Source organism: Triticum aestivum, chromosome 2D, assembly GCF_018294505.1.
Source record: "Triticum aestivum cultivar Chinese Spring chromosome 2D, IWGSC CS RefSeq v2.1, whole genome shotgun sequence".
NCBI lineage: Eukaryota > Viridiplantae > Streptophyta > Magnoliopsida > Poales > Poaceae > Triticum > Triticum aestivum.
The window spans coordinates 462106204-462123525 of record NC_057799.1 but is presented as its reverse complement, the minus strand read 5'-3'; the positions used below and the strand labels follow the sequence as shown (position 1 = coordinate 462123525).

General features: G+C 43.0%; 1 protein-coding gene and 1 pseudogene across 2 annotated transcripts; both read left to right on the top strand.

The window, feature by feature from the left end:
- Position 1: 1 nt before the first annotated feature.
- On the top strand, positions 2-6859 carry LOC123053834 (uncharacterized). Of its 2 annotated transcripts, XM_044477411.1 has the most exons (8): positions 12-310; positions 1064-1163; positions 1341-1629; positions 2352-2524; positions 5444-5563; positions 5653-5743; positions 6059-6296; positions 6402-6859. In XM_044477411.1, exons 1-8 carry the CDS (start codon positions 104-106, stop codon positions 6735-6737), a joined length of 1554 nt encoding a protein of 517 aa, XP_044333346.1. In that variant the 5' UTR covers positions 12-103; the 3' UTR covers positions 6738-6859. The 2 variants fall into 2 exon arrangements, with proteins under 2 accessions (XP_044333345.1, XP_044333346.1); XM_044477410.1 differs by having other exon boundaries at positions 2-1163.
- Positions 6860-9597: 2738 nt separating this feature from the next.
- LOC123053833 (uncharacterized) lies at positions 9598-15600 on the top strand (annotated as a pseudogene).
- The last annotated feature ends 1722 nt before the right edge of the window (positions 15601-17322 follow it).

Sequence of the window (17322 nt, the reverse complement as noted above, 5' to 3'; positions counted from 1 at the left end):
CCGATCTGGTTGAGCCCAAGCGTGTGAGCCTGTCAGGCAGGCCTAAACTCAGACCCAGCAGTTGCTCCTTCCTTTCCAGCCACAACCCACGCCTCCGCCCGCCATGCCGCCGCCGCCGGCGACGCTGCCGGACGAGCTTCTCGAGGAGATCCTCCTGCGCCTCCCGCCGGAGGACCCCGGGTGCCTCTTCCGGGCCTCCCTCGTCTGCAAGCCCTGGCGCAGCCGCCTCACCGGCACCGCCTTCTCCCGCCTCTACCGCGAGTTCCACCGGACACCTCCCTTGCTGGGATTCTTCGAGAACGATGAGACGGTACTGTGCTATTTTTCTCCCTTGTCCCCCACTTCCCCCTTCTTCCCGGTGCACCCCGGCAAGTGCAGTCTCTTCGTGCTCGACTCGCGCCATGGACTCGTCCTCTCAAATACTATCGGCCCGAGCGGCGAACCCCTCTGCCTCATCGTGTGGGACCTCGTCGGCCACCGCCAGTGGCGGTTGTCCTTGCCGGATTTCGTGGACTGGCCAACCTTTCCAGACTGCGCCGCGGCGGTGCTCTGCGCCGCCGATGGCTGCGACCACCTCAATTGCCCTGGCGACCCCTTCCGTGTGGTCTATGTGGGCACCGATGACGATGGCGTCGCGCAAGCTTGCGTCTACTCTTCAGAGTCCTGTGCCTGGAGCCCAGTGACGTCTTGTGAGCACCCTGAATTGCCCCTGCACGTCAGGCTCTCTCGGCCCAATGCCCTTGTGGGAGATGCAGTCTATTTCTTGTGCACTCAGGAAACGGTAGTCCTGCGATATGACTTGTTCAGCCAGGAGCTATCGATGATTCACTGGCCAGCCATGCACAAGTGGAAGTGCAGCTATATCCTTATGCGAATGGAGGACGATATGCTGGGCTGTGCCAATCTGCAGGAGTCCAGGCTCGAACTATGGTCGATGGAGGCTGACACAGACGGAGCTGTGAAATGGGCAACACGCAGAGTCGTCGACCTCCAGAACTTGCTACCCTCGACCCCCAGATATGTGATTAGCTGCACCGATGGATTTCGTGTCTTTTTTGTGCAGACAGATCTTGGCACTTTCACAGTTGAGCTTAATTCAGGCCGAGTTAAGAAGGTATCCAGTAGCAGTGAAGTCATTCCCTACACGAGGTTCTACACTCCAGGTACTACCATCGCCAAACCTGTACAAGCTCGTTTACGTTTGCTTTCCCATGACTTGTGAATTATTTAATAAGAACTAAGTAATATTTCTGTTAGCTACATGAAATTTAGGTGATGGTGCACAAAAATGACTTTGTGAAATTGGAGATAGCAGTGTCATATATAATTTATATTTTCAGACCTAGCTGGGGGCATAACACCTCCATCAACCATGGCGTCCTCCTCAGAGAATGTTGAGACGACCCAAGACAAGCACCATGTGGGTGATGAGAAGGAGAAATGTGTAGAGAAGGGCGAGGACGATTTTGACTTGGAGGAGAACGGATGGGAGGAGGAGGCTGAGGAAGAGGAGTGGGGATGGGATGGGGAGAAAGCTGCAAATGAGCTGTTTGCCAAGGGGTCCAAGGCGATCGAGGAGGAACAATTCGTTCACGCCATTCACTGTTTCGACGATGTCCTTGAGAGTAGGTTAGAGTTTCTCTCCCTTCCACATGCTGCTCTTACTCCATGGCCTGGCTGTAGCTTGCATACAGATGGATTATTGTATTCAACTTCCAATTAGTCCTGTTATCTGTATTGGTATTTTATACGTGCTTAGTTGCGTTTCGCTTTTGACTTGCATAGTCTTTATGATGAGCTTAGTTTGGTTTAGGAGGTTCTAACTGGTTAGGCAGCAGTAGCTGGGACCTAACCTTCTGTTGTTATGCCATGTGAATTGTGACGAGTGCCACATCAATCTGTATTTGCTTCAGGGTTTGGTGTTTACCCATTTTGAGAAATGCACATGTATTTCTGAAGTGTGAGCTGTTTTCAATATTTGAGCAATATAACTTAGGCCAACTATCCTTACCGCATTTGCACTTTGCAAAAGACTCAGTGATTTGGATCAGAAATTCTTAAACTAAGTGACACTTTGGACCGGCTGTGGTAAGGCTAACTGGTCGAAAGTGCATTTTATTCTAAATACTTCATCGCAGTGCAGTTTATTTATATGCTACTTCAAAATTGCACTTGAACACAATTGGTGCTTGTTACAAAAGGAGACAAACAGAGGATATAGTTAGCACCTTTCTGATGAGCGTAGTTTTGATTGATGTAGATTACATTACTTTCCATGGCCTTATGTTATTTATACTCTTGACAGTGATGCACTTATAAATTTAGTAAAATACGCCTTTGTTGTCACCCAGGGTGCTATTTTATGGGAGACTTTCTCCAATGTGTATTAGCACGTATTACAAATATGGACGTGCTTTGCTGTACAAAGCTCGAGAAGACTTAGTGAAGGGTACAACCAGCAGAGATGATACTGGAAGCTCAAAGGCATCTTGTAGCAATGTGAAGAAAGGTGATACTAGAAAAGGTATAATGCCACTACTCCTGTATTCCGTACAATCATATACGCAAGATATATAATAATAATAATTATGATCATCATCATCATTATGAATACGTAGTGATTAACTTTTTTGTGGTCATGGTTTACAACCTTTGTCTCTTTGTCTGTTCATACATGCCATGGAGTGTACATAATAAACGGCTACACTATAATGTACTGCATTTGCAAATTAGTAGCCTTGTTTGAAGGTCAGTAATGTCTGGAATTATCTAATCATTCTTTAGTAGACTGTTTCATCAAAGCGGTTTTCAAAGTACTATACATAAATTAGTAAATAGCAAATGATTTCAGGAACTGTCTAGTGGACGGTTGGTCAAGAGGAGGCGCCAACCCCTCAGTTCACGTGGTTGGACTCCTTGGACTTGCCAGGTGCTAGTGCAAGCCAGGGCTCCTGGTGCAAAAAAAGACAGTAGATTATTTCGGATACAGCATACTTTTGTTAGCTCTGCACTTCCATCTCTTGGATAGATAGAGAGGGAGGGCAGAGGCTTTTGGTGTCCCTTTCAGTCAAGAATTGGGGCTTCACAATTACTGCCAATATTTATCTCATAGACAACTAGTGACTTTGAAACTACGAAATAATTGATGACATAAGTTTGTTCAGAAATAGGAAAGTGGAATGAAATCCAGTTCATCCCAAAAGGATTATATCCATTGATAAGTTCTGAAGAGTTTAACCATAGGTAATCTCTTAACCATCCCATCAGTGGAGGATTCATTAAATTGTGAAACTTTGCCCTGCCATAATGTGATATGTTTCCAATGCCAATAAAAAGCAATCTGTCCAATGTTGTTTGACATCCAGAAAACTGCCAAATAAAACGCGTCCCAAGCAGAAATATCACAAGTACCGCCGCACCCTGGGCCATCACAAGGAAAACTATACCCAAAATCCTTTTTATCCATTATTCTCATACAAAAGTCTGTTCATGGTTGGCCACATGTTTTTTTTAATGGGTGCGATATTAGTATATTTGCCATACCATATTTCTGTTATTAGCCTTTCTTTTTTTGCAATGCTTGGTTACTTGTACACTTTGAATTGCAATGTTTCATTCAATACTTTATTAAACAGATGTCGATCTATGAACCATTGGCTTCATTCAATTTTGCAATTGGCTATCTATATCCAATGTATTTGAACGAACTAGCTTTTGCGCAACAACAACAACGAAGCCTTTAGTCCCAAAAAAGTTGGGGTAGGCTAGAGCTGAAACCCATAAGATCTTGCAACCAACTCATGGTTCTAGCACATGGATAGCTAGCTTCCACGCACCCTTGTCCATGGCTAGTTCATTTGTGATATTCCAACCCTTAGATCTCTCTTTACGGGCTCCTCCTATGTCAAATTTGGTCTACCCCGACCTCTCTTGACATTATCAGCACGCTTTAGCCGTCCGCTATGCACTAGAGCTTCTGGAGGCCTGCGCTGAATATGCCCAAACAATCTCAGACGATGTTGGACAAACTTCTCTTCAACGGTGCTATCCCAACTCTATCCTGCATGTCATCATTCCGGGCCTGATCCTTCCTTGTGTGCCCACACATCCATCTCAACATGCGCATCTCCGCTACACCTAACTGTTGTACATGTCATTTTTTAGTCGGCCAACACTCAGCGCCATACTACATTGCGGGTAGAATCGCCATCCTATAGAACCTGCCTTTTAGCTTTTGTGGCACTCTCTTGTCATAGATGGCTTTGATTCGATGGCTCACGTCTTCATCGATATCACCATCCTTCTGCAACATTGACCCCAAATATCGAAAGGTGTCCTTCTGAGGTACCACCTGCCCATCAAGGCTAACCTCCTCCTCTTCATGCTTAGCAGTAGTGAAACCGCACCTCATGTAATCGGTTTTAGTTCTACTAAGCCTAAAACCTTTCGATTCAAAGGTTTGTCTCCATAGCTCTAACTTTCTATTAACCCCCATCCGATTATCACCAACTAGAACCACATCATCCGCAAAGAGCATACACCATGGATATGTCATTGTATATCCCTTGTGACCTCATCCATCACCAAAGCAAAAAGATAAGGGCTCAAAGCTGACCCTTGGTGCAGTCCTATTTTAATCGGGAAGTCATCAGTGTCACTATCACTTGTTCGAACACTTGTCACAACATTATCATACATGTCCTTGATGAGGGTAATGTACTTTGTTGGGACTTTGTGTTTCTCCAAGGCCCACTACATGACATTTCGCGGTATCTTATCGTAGGCCTTTTCCAAGTCAATGAACACCATATGCAGGTCCTTTTGCTCCCTGTATCTCTCCATAAGTTGCCGTACCAAGAAAATGGCTTCCATGGTCGACCTCCCAGGCATGAAACCATTGGCTTCATTCAATTCTGCAATTGGCTATCTATCCAATGTATTTGAATGAACTAGCTTTTGTGCAAGTGTGTTATAAATATGTGCAAGAATGTGAATAATTGGTTGTTGATTGAATTCCAAAGAAAAAAGTTTAAAATTGTGGTCTTACATTTTGCTCGAATTCTTGTATTTTTTTAAATGCACCAATGTATTGATGAATGAGGAAACATTGATGAACAGCTTATCATATTTTTAGTTTGATCATTTACATATTTTATATGCATGTAGTTGTCTTCTCGTTATATTGAAGGGGACACCCTCAAATAAGGAAATACAACCCTCGAACTTTAGAAATGAAAGGAGTCTTAATATTCAGGGTGGTCCTCCCTGTCGCTGGTGTTGTCTGCACCTAAGAGTGGTCCTGCCTCATGTACTGTTGCTCCTACATAACACTATGATAACTAATGACCTTGTTCCATGTGCAATTCTTCATGTCACAGTAAATACCAGTGTAACCACTTACTAAAGAAAAACTCAGCGCAAACATGATTCTGATTTTGTTCAGATTTGGATCTGGCCTGGAAAATGTTACATATTGCGAGGGCAATAAGTGAAAATTGTCCTTGGATGCCTATGGCTAAAGTCGATACATATTGTGCTCTTGCTGAAGTTTCCATGGAAAGAGGTAGTTTCAGACTTTCATTTATCTTAGTTACTCCTGCATTTAATCGCTGAATGGTCTTGATACTCATGGCCCATATTTTAATTGCACAGAAGACATAGACTACTCACTCCGTGCTCGGTTCAAAGCTTTAGCCATCTTGGAGCATTTGGTTGAGCCTGACCATTGTCGGATTGTCGTACTGTATCCTACCAGTGGTAATAACAGTATCTATTGTGTGCTTTATAGTAGTATAGTTTGAAGCATCATATTTGCAACCCCCAAGTGCTAGAGTGGCTGCGCCGTCTAGGCGTGTCTTCAGGTTTTAGGGGTACATTTTAGTCAGTTGATTTCAATAAGTTTGAGCTTACTGAAATCTTGTACAGGTATCTTTATTTGGATAAAGCACATGCTAGTGTATTTGTGTAGATGAGCTTTTATTGCTGAAGAAGAATTCAGTTAGATAGTGCTGCTATAGATTTTGGTTGTTCTTTGTTAATTTCCTTAGTTTGGCCCTAGAAACTTCCACATATTCCTGGCTTTCACGTCGGCATCAAAGATTGGAGACACGCTCCCATATGCTGTAAAGGTTATGTCATTGTACAAGTCACGTGTGCGGAAGCTGAGAAAGGCTCTCGAAGATTTGTTGGCTGTTAAAGGTGAGAATGCACCTGCTGCTGAAGTTGGCTCAGAAGAGTTGTCGCTGGACAATGAGATAGATGTGCTTAATAATATATTCACTGCACTAGAGAACAAGGTAAATAAGTCGGTTCCTTCATGTTACCTAGACGGTTTGCCTCGTGAACCTACTAATACAGCAGTACTGTATGAAGAACTTATAGTTTGAATTTCTTGGATTCAGCTTAAAGACCTGGCGCAAGCATTACTAACCCCAACCTCAGAGGCAAGTGGTACGCATAACGTTGTCTATGCTACACCAAAAGATGCATCTTCGACCTTACAAATTGCTGGACCAAGTAATTCTATGTCTACAGCAGCAACAATCGAGACGCAGAGTAGTACTGGAATCGACCTTGAGACCGCAGGCCAAGGCATGAAACAAGCTAGTGCCAAGCTGATCTCTGCTGAACCTTCTTGTCCCGACAAGCTTTTGGAGGATTCTTCACCTGTAAAAGGTGATAGCAGCAACAAATCCAATCTTCATCCTGCAGCTAGGAGTAAAGTACAGCTTTGTTAGCCGTACTTACTGTGACTTGTGCCATGGAACTTTTTATCGGGCCATATGATCCCATTTACTTAGATGTAAATTCCTAGATGGTGAATGGATGAGATCAATCAAATCAATGTTTTCTTCGATTATACGTTATGGTATCATGATACGATGTCAGGAGTGTCTTTTCTTTATTTAATGCCATGTCATGTAAGCTAAATGCCTAATTCAGACTGCATGATAGGCACCCTCCTATGATAATGCACTGGGAGATATCTCTGGGAGTTAGTAGGGCATCTCTAAGGGCAAACCCCCATTTGTCCGGACGTGGAGTTTCTACACCTGAGCTCATATGCTCCTGCCGTGAACAGTAAAATAAATAAAATAGAGAAACATTTCAAAAAATTCTGAAAAAAATTGTGGCATACTTTAAAAAATGTTTGTTGTGCATGCAAAATTTCATCACGAAATGACATTGATGGAAGGCATGGTAAAAAAAAATCGATACTCTGTAAATGTTACTTTCAAACACATTTTGGAGCTTTTATTTTGTTTTTTTGCCACGACTTCCACGAATGCGATTTCGTGATGAAATTTTGCATGCACAACAAACATTTCTTAAAGTATGCCATGAAAAAATTTCAGAAATTTTTGAAACGTTTTTATATTTTATTTAGTTTACTGTTCACACCAGGAGCATATGAGCTCAGGTGTAGAAAGGTACTTTCGCATTTGTCCTCCCTATTGTCAGCGTACATATGGAAGAGGCCATTTTACCATCGCATCCAATGGCACATTTGAGAAACATAGTTCAACGCACTTGACATTCGACAAAACATACTAATTGATGAGAACGATAACGACAAAACATTTCATTCAACTAGATGTACTAATAATGAGGGCCACAGGTACTTAAAGCCCGGTTGGCTAAGTTCCAAGACTGTAGGGTCTGCCTTGATGATCCTCCCCTCTATTGTGATGAAGTAGGCGACGTTTAGAGGCAATCGCCAGCGGAAGCTTGGGGGGCTACCTCTAGCTCCTCTGTTCTTTGGCACGCTGACGAGTTTCATCTTCGTGGATCAAGACCATAAACGTGGCTATAGCCGTAGCGATCATCAGATTTTCCTCCTCGTCTAGCACATCATTCCTCGCCTCTTCCCCACCAATCTATAGAGATACTAAGCTCCCTTGAATTGAAGCGCTCTGGTGCTTCGAGGGTTGTGGGTTCACTAGGGCCCCACACGTAAGTGTGCGTTGTTTAGTTTTATTTCTGCTTCTCTTTTTATTTTATTTTATTTTATTTTTTCCACATTTTAATTCATAAACACTTATTAAAATTTGTATACTTTAAAAAACATAAAAATATTTTAAAATTCTTCAAATTCGTTAATATTGATGAAATTTGTGGATATTTTTGAAGTTCACGGTCATTTAAAGTTTGTGAACATTTTTAAAATTTTTAAAACATTTTATATTGTGAACATTTTTGAAACCATGAATATATTTTAAATTCAACAATGTTTCTAAAATTCATAGCTTTTAAAAGTCATAATATTTTTAAAGTTCCTTCAAAATCATTTTGTTTAACTAACCTTCTCAAATAAAAAAATGATAGGCAATTTTTTGTGAGCTAGCAGTGGGGTGCGTGAAAAAAACTAAATGAGCGAGAGGAACAGGGAGCCAAGATGAGCGAGCAAGAGCTTCGTGTGCTGACTCATATGAGCGTCACAGTAGCAATTCCATGGATTTAGCGTGAAATATCCCAAGATGCTCAAACAATCACCACCAGACTGACACCAAGGCCAAAAATGTGCAAAGAATTCACAACCACATATCAAATAACTCATGTCTTCTCTTGAAAAAAAACGCAAACAGCAATATGAACAAAAAAACACCATTAATAAAAAACTAAAACACAAAGCCAACACATATAAAATCAAAACAAAACAACTGATCACAATAATCTATAGATATTAATTTCACGAGTGAATAACAGTGCGGCGTAGCGCGCGTTGGCCTCTAGTCATGTGTATTCCTCCTCGGCTAGCGCAATGTTGCTCTCCTTTTCCGCCAATCACTCCTGGACGGTGGCATCCCCCCCCCCCCTCCTCAGAGGAGACCATAAAAGTGTGAGCCAATTGTTATGGGGGGGGGGATTCCCCAATGCAGCTCGAACCAGCATCGCGGGACAGAGCGCTACGAGAGGGTGTGACGCGGTTGAGATTGGTGCAAGAGGAGGAGGCGGTGCACACATGTCGGGAAAGGGGAGGCGGGGAGGGGGGTGTTGATATATCCCATGCCTAGGTACCACCTCGTGCGGGTGCGCTCGAGCTTGGGGTGGGTGGGCCTAGGGTAGACCACCCATGTCGAGCATGAGGGTTGTCGGAGCGGGAGATGGTGGTGGCGGTTGGCTCTATTGGGTGGGTGGGGGCGGTCACTCGTGCGTGAAGCTGTTGTTCGCTTCTGATGTGGACCATCCATTGGACACCCTCAATCTTTTATAAAAATGAAGAAGTGAGACATACAAAGAAAAAAAAGAGATTCATGGAAGAGGATAAATTGTCGTCGTTATTCATTTTAAACAGGCGAAGAAGAGAAGAGGGTGTCACCCTGTTGGCTAGGATAGGACGAAGCTATCTAGCCCACCCCGGTTTGAGTCACAGAGTGACCCGTGGTGATTAGAGTTTATTCTATAAAAATATGTTGTGACCCGTGGTGATTAGAGTTTATTCTATAAAAATATGTTTTCAAGGGCTAGTCCTGAATGGTCTCATGTTTTTTTAAACGGATGGAGAAGAAGTGGGACTCCGGATGGAGAAGAAGTGGGACTAGGAGTGAGACATACAGGGAAAAAATTGAGCAGTCTCACTCTCGCTGTCTCGTCGGTCCCAGTTGACAGAAAACCCCACCACAACGCGGACCTGGTTGAACCCAGCAGGTGCTCATTCCTTTCCGGCCACAACCCTCGCCTCCGCCCGCCATGCCGCCGCCGCCGGCGACGCTGCCAGACGAGCTCCTCGAGGAGATCCTCCTCCGCCTTCCGCCGGACGACCCCGGGTGCCTCTGCCGCGCCTCCTCGTCTGCAAGCCCTGGCGCAGCCGCCTCACCGGCCCTGCCTTCTCCCGCCTCTACCGCGAGTTCCACCGGGCGCCTCCCTTGCTGGGATTCTTCGAGAACGACGAGACGGTCTTCTGCTGGTTCGCTCCCTTGACCCCCACCTCCCCCTTCCTCCCGGTCCACCCCAGCCAGTCTGATCTCTTCACGCTCGACGCTCGCCATGGCCTCGTCCTCTTAACTGCTCTCGGCGCGGACGGCGAACCTCTGTGCCTCATCGTGTGGGATCCCATTTTCCATCGCCAGTGGCTATTGCCCTTGCCCGAGTTCGTGGACTATCCAACCGTCCCGGACTGCGCGGCGGCGGTGCTCTGCGCCGCCGATGGCTGCGACCACATCGACTGCCATGGCAACCCCTTCCGCGTGGTCTACGTGGGCACCGATGAAGACGGGGTCGCACAAGCTTGCGTCTACTCTTCAGAGGACCGTTCCTGGAGCCCCGTGACATCTTGTGAGCACACTGACTTGCCCCTGCTCGTCATTAGCTCTCGGCCCAATGCCCTTGTGGGAGATGCAGTCTATTTCTTGTGCCATCAGGAAACGTTCATCCTGCAGTATGACTTGTTCAACCAGGAACTATCAATGATTTACTGGCCACCCTTGCCAAAGTGTAAGTGCGGCGAATATATCGTTATGCCCACAGAGGACGGTGTGCTGGGATGTGCCACCCTGAAGGAGTCCAAGCTCGAATTATGGTCGATGGAGGCTGGCACAGACGGAGCTGTAAAATGGGCAATACGTAGAGTCGTAGAGCTTGAGAACTTGCTACCCTCTCCCCCTAGATATGCGATCAGCTGCGCCAATGGAGTTGATGTCTTTTTCGTGCGGACAGATCTTGGCACCTTCACAGTTGAGCTTAATTCAGGCCGAGTTAAGAAGGTATCCAACAGCACTAACATCATTCCCTACATGAGTTTCTACACTCCTGGTACTAGCATTGTCAAACCCGTACAAGCTTGTTTAAGTTTGCTTTCCTATGACTTGCAAATCATTTAGTAAAAAGTAATTAATATTTCTGGTATCATATATAATGTATATTTTCAGATCAAGCTGGGGGTATAAAGCCTCCATCAGCCATAGCTTCCTCCTCAGAGAGCATTGAGAAGGCCCGAGACGAGCACCATGATCTGCTGCGGCCACACTCAAGTTGGAATCTGGGCTTTGAGAAGGAGAAATGGGTAGAGAAGAGCAAGGAGGATTGTGAATGTGAGGAGGACGGATGGGAGGAGGAGGCCGAGGAAGAGGATTGGGAATGGAATGGGGATAAAGCTCAGGAGCTGTTTGACGAGGGGTCCAAGGCCATCGAGGAAGGGCAATTGGTCCATGCCGAGGACTGTTTCTACACTGCCCTTAGGAGCAGGTTAGGGTTTCTCTCCCTTCCGCATGCTGCTTTTACTCCAAAGCCTGGCTGAATTGTGCATACAGATGGATTATTGGATGCAATTTCCAAAATCCACTTATCTGAATTTATATTTTATATACGTGCTTAATTGCTTTGCACTTTGACTTACTTAGCCTTTGAGTTTGTGATGAGCTTAGTTGTGTTTAGGAGGTTCAAACTGGGTAAGCAGCAATGCCTGCGAGTCCGGACCTAACCTTCTTTTGTTATGCTGTGTGAATTCTGACGAGCACCAAATCAATGTGTATTTGCTTCAGGACTTGGTATTTACCTATTTGAGAAATTTGCGTATGAGCAATGTCACCCTTTTTTGAGAGAGAATGAGCAATGTCACTTATGCTAACTATCCTTACTGCATATGCAGTTTGCAAAAAACTCAGTGATTGGGATCAGAAATTCTTAAACTAGTAGCACTTTGGATCAACTGTGGTAAGGCTAACTGGCGGAAAGTGCAGTTATTCTAAATACTTCATCGTAGTGCAGTTTAATTATATACTACTTAAAAGTTGCACTTAAAACTATGACACTCTTGGTGTTTGTTACAAGAGAAAAGTCCACATTACAACCCTGAACTAACCACTGGGTTTAAACTTCAAGCCTCAACTTCAAAACCATTCACCCCACACCCCGAACTAACCACACGGTCTAAAAATCAACCCTCCTCATGGTTTTGACTAAGTCAGGTGGTTTTGACTGACTTGACGCTGACTGGGGCAATGCCAAGTCAGCAAAGAATGCCCACTAAGGTGATAAACAGTGGACATAGTTGGCACCTTCCTGATGAAATAATTGCGGCGGAGTTTTGATTATGATGTTGTATCTCAGATTACATTACTTTTCATGTCATTATGTTATACTCTTGACTCTTGACTCTTGACAATGATGCACCTGATAAATGTAGTAATGTACTCCTTTGTTGTCAACTAGGGTGTTATATTATGGGAGACTTTCTCCAATGTGTGTTAGCACGTATTACAAATATGGATATGTTTTGCTGTACAAAGCTCGAGCTGAGATTGCACCATATCAAGACTGGCGGAAGAGTAGAACCAGCAGAGATGATACTGGAAGCTCAAAGGCATCTGGTAGTAATGCAAGGGAAGATGATACTGAAAAAGGTATATATGCCATTGCCACTACTCCTGTACTCCATACAATCATAGACACTACAATATACTCTGTAATGTACGTAGTTGATTAAGATTATTGTGGTTACGGATTACAACCTTGTCTCTTCATCTGTTCATACATGCTGAGGAGTGTACATAATGAACTGCTACTCTGTAATGTACTGCCACTCCCTCCGTTCCAAAATACTTGTCATGGTTTTAGTTCAAATTATTTTGGAATGGAGGGAGTAGTAAATTATATGTGCATTGCATGTGAGAGCTTGGACAATCAAATTACAACCAAAAACCGGCACACTGTTACAGTATATGTAATAGGTAAATAAATTTTTTGAGGCACATGCATGAAGTATAAGATGCTAAATTCGGGTAAAATATGCCGAGGGTGTTCCTTTTCCAAGGTGTCTTTAAGCATCTCATATTGCAATTTCTAGAAAATAACAAAAAAAACTAGCATTGTGCCTACAAAAATAAATTTGATCTATGATGGTACATCTATAGCCTTGAACACAAATAAAAATACGAACTAAAAATAAATGATAGTACTGTTAGAAAAAGAAGTTGGGAGAGTCTAAGTATGGAAGAGTCTAGAACAAAGTAGAAGTGTGTTTTGAGTTTTGTGCAAAATGTCTATAGGGCTTAAGCCCAACCAGAGAATCTTCTTGATATTACACGTGGTGGAATCTGGTGTAGTAAAGAGAAGATCCAGTGGTCAGCAACGTCCAGATTGGCTACCTTTCCACTGTCGGATGAGCTTCATCCAACGGTTGATATTCAAAGTTACTATATAGTGGTATAGATTAAATAGCAAATGATTGAGGAGGAGGTGTCAACCCCTCAGTTCACCTGGGTTGGACTCCTTGGACTTGCTGGGTGCCTACTCAATAAGTGCAAGTCAGGGCCCCTGGTGGAAAAAACATACTCCCTCCATTCCAAAATATAGTGCGCCCGCGCTTCCCGAGGTCAAACTTTGACCATAAATTTAACGAACGAGACCGACTGCGGCGGGTGAAAAAATTACATAATTAAAAACTTCTTTCGAATACGAATTCACTGATATAATTTTTGCTCCCGCCGCAATCGGTCTTGATAGTTAAATTTACGGTCAAAGTTGAAGCACGGAGATAGAGGAAGCACTACATTGTGGAATGGAGGGAGTAGTAGATTATCTTGGATACAATTTTTTATCGGTCGCTCATACGTTTTTGAACGGACGGGACATTAGCATATTTTCCGTACCATATCCATTATTAGCCTTCTTTTTATTTTTTTTCCTGCCATGCTTAGTACTTGTACACTCGGAATTGCAATGCTTGATTAAATAGATATCGATCTATGAACCATGGCTTCATTCAATTCTGCAAGTGGCTATCTGTCCAATGGCCTGCAGTTACGGCACCGAAGCAGCGTCCCTGTCCAATGTATTTGAATGAACTAGCTTTGGTGCAAAGTATGTGTTACATATATCGTGCAACAATATGAATAATTGGTTGTTGATTGCATTCTAAAGAAAATAATTTAGAACTGTGGTCTAACATTTTTGTCGTAATTCTTCTAATTTGAATTTAAATGCATCAAGGTATTGATGAATGAGGAAATGTTGATGATCAGTTTATCCTGTTTTTAGTTTGATCATCTACATATTATGTGTATCTAGTTGTCTTCTCTTTATATACATAGGGGTACCCACAAATAAGGAAATAGAATTATCTAACTTGGAAGTGAAAAAGAGTCCTAATATTTGGGGGTGACCTAAAGGTGGACCTGCCTCCTGTACTGTTGCACACACATAACACCACGATAATTGATGGCCTTGTTCCATGTGCAATTATTTATGTCACAGTAAATACCAATATATATCTACTTATTAAAGAAAAACTCAGGGCAACCATGATCATAATTTTGTTCAGATTTGGATCTGGCCTGGAAAATGTTGCATATTGCGAAGGCAATACTTGAAAAGAGTCCTTGCGATCCTGTTGTGGAAGTCCTTACATATTGTTCTCTTGCTGAAGTTTCTATGGAAAGAGGTAGTTTCAGGCTTCCATTTATCTTAGTTACTCATGCATTTAATACTGAATGATCTTGGTATTCACGGCCCATACTTTAATTGCAGAAGACATACACTACTCACTCAGTGCTTGGTTCAAAGCTTTAGCCATCTTGGAGCATTTGGTTGAGCCTGACCATTGTCGGATTATCTTAATGTATCCTACTTGTGGTAATAACGGTATAAATTGTGTGCTATATAATAGTTTGAAGCATCCTATTTCCAACCCAAGTGCTAAAGTGGCTGCGCTTTGTAGGCGTGTATTCAGGTTTCAGGGGTACACTTTAGTCAGTTGCTTTCAATAAGTTTGGGATTACAGAAATCTTGCATGGGTTTCTTCATTTGCATAAATGCACACGCTAGTGTATTTGTGCGGATGAACTTTTCTCGCTGAAGAAGAATTCAGTTAGAAAATGTGGTGTATTGTAGATTTTGGTTGTTCTTTGTTAATTTCCTTAGTTTGGTCCTAGAAACTTCCACATATTTCTGGCTTTCAAGTCTGCATCCAAGATTGGAGATGCGATTCCATATGCTGCAAAGGTTATTTCATTCATCAAGTCACGTATGCAGAAGCTGAATAAGGCCTACGATGCTTTCTTGGCTGTTGAAGGTGATAATATACCTGGTGCTGAAGTTAGCTCAGAAAAATCCTCGCTGGACAATGACAAAGAATTCCTTGCTACCTTACTCAATGAAGTAGAGGAGCAAGTAAATAAGTCAGTTCCTTAATGTAACCTTGATGGTCTACCTCATGAACCTAATAATGCAGTAGTACTGTATGAAGAATTAAAACATGTTTGAATTTCTTGGATTCAGTTTGAAGACCTAGCACAAGCATTAACCCCAATCTCGAAGGCAAGTGGTGCGCGTAAAGTTGTCTATGCTACACCAAGAGCTGGAGCAAGTAATTCTATGTCTACAACAGAAACAATCGAGACTTCGAGTAGTACTGGAATCGACCTTGAGACTGCAGGCCAAGTCATCAAACAAGCTAATGCCAGCTGATCTTTGCTGTACCTTGTCCCATGAAACTTGCAGAGGATTCTTCACCTGTAAAAGGTGATAGCAGCAACAAATCAGATGTTCATCCTGCAGCACTGGAGGACGATACCTCTATCAGAGTAGATACATCTTCGTTAGCTTTACTACTTGTTAGTAACTTGTGCCTGTAAACTTTTAGCTTATTATATGGTCCCATTTTTTTCAGGGTCTATATGGTCCCATTTAGTTGATCTATACTGCCATGTGACCTTTTTGTCGGAGCTGTTCTGCCTAATGCAGAAGAATCTCTTCATTATGAACTGGTTTTGGCTCTTGTTTAACCAAGTCAAATGCAATTTAAGTGTGCAGATGCATTGAATCCAAGTGAACTGTGCTTGGTTCCAGTTTGGCGTAATCCTCTGCATTATGCGTCGTGCATGATATGATTGGAGGTCCATTGCGAATTTGATTGGAATTTCATCATTCTGTAGTTAAACTGGCCGAAGGCAATGGAATTGGCATTCTCCTGCTCTTGTAGCATCTTTCATTTATACTGCTGTGCATCTGTTCTCTTACTATGATACCTTTTTACCTCTGTTGAAAAATTGAAGTTCAAGCTTGTTTGGAAAATTGAAGTCCTTTCTGTTGGTGACAAAAGGCTTTTGTATATATTGGCAGGAAGTTTGTGATAAGTACATAAGGTGCTGGAATAGTAGGTAATAGGAGAACCATGTACACAGTTTATCAGTTAAACATAAGAACCATACAGTACCAGCTAATGCTGGTTTCATAAGCAGCATAATTTGTTCTCTACTTTTGGTACGTTTTTTCTTCTGCTATAAATGACCAAACTTGTGAGCTCTAATCTTTAGTCAGGTACTTTGGGCAGGGGAGTGCTCTCCCTTCTAGATGAAGTCTGGAGCATTAGGAAGAAGAACAATTTCGTCTTGAAATATAACACTGTGATTTCTGACATGGAAAATGTCTAATAGATGGCACTCTTAGCAGTAACTGTTTCCTCTTGAAAATTTGAGTTCCTAATGTCTGGTACATCCTAATGTCAATGGGATTTGAGTTCTTGTTTTTCTACACTGCAAGGTACTTGCTACATTTCTGACTTTATTCTACACTATCTACTGCACTTCTGTTGCATTTGAATTCACACTGCCTTGCTAGCTATCATTTCTGTTTTATTGCAAGAACTGGACAAGTAATAATGCGTTTGCTAACATTCGGTGCTAGGTCTGGTGATTATCATACTTATTACAGGGTATGCTTAATACAGGGCCTGATAGTTGTACGTACGTTGCACACCCTCACTCTAATCAACCTTGCCTCTGATGACTTGGATTGGTGACCCCAAACTGTACTCTAAGCCTTTAGCAAAATAGTCAAGAGATCTTGGATTTTGATCAGCTTTTGTCTGTAGGGTTTGGTAAAGCAATAAATTATGAAGCTTACCTTTCGCCTGTGGGACCATACGATGGTAGGCTGCAGTGGTTTGGGGGATTTTTGCTAGCGCTTTTTTGTCTCAATATGGGTGATGATTTAGCAAATATGCTACGATCCAAATTAATTGTCAGTACGTTGTATTAAAGCTGCGTCAATTAATTTGGATCGAAGGGAGTATGTTATATACCTGTGTTGTCAGTATTGCTTTTGTTTTGCTTTAAACTTCCATGATGTCGTAACAATTAGACTGAATCTCCTTGATCATGGAAGTTCCATTACTGTGTATCATGAACAGAATAGCGGATATAGAGGCCAGGGGAGATTTTCTCTGTTCCGTTGTCAGAGCATCTCTAGCCGTTGGCCCCCCAGGCGGCTCGAAAAATCGCCGCCTGGGGGCGAACCGACGCTAAAATCGGCCTGGGGGCGATCGGGTTCCCAGCCGACGCCCCCAGGGTCGGCCCCAGGCCTGTTTTAAACTTTTTTGAACAC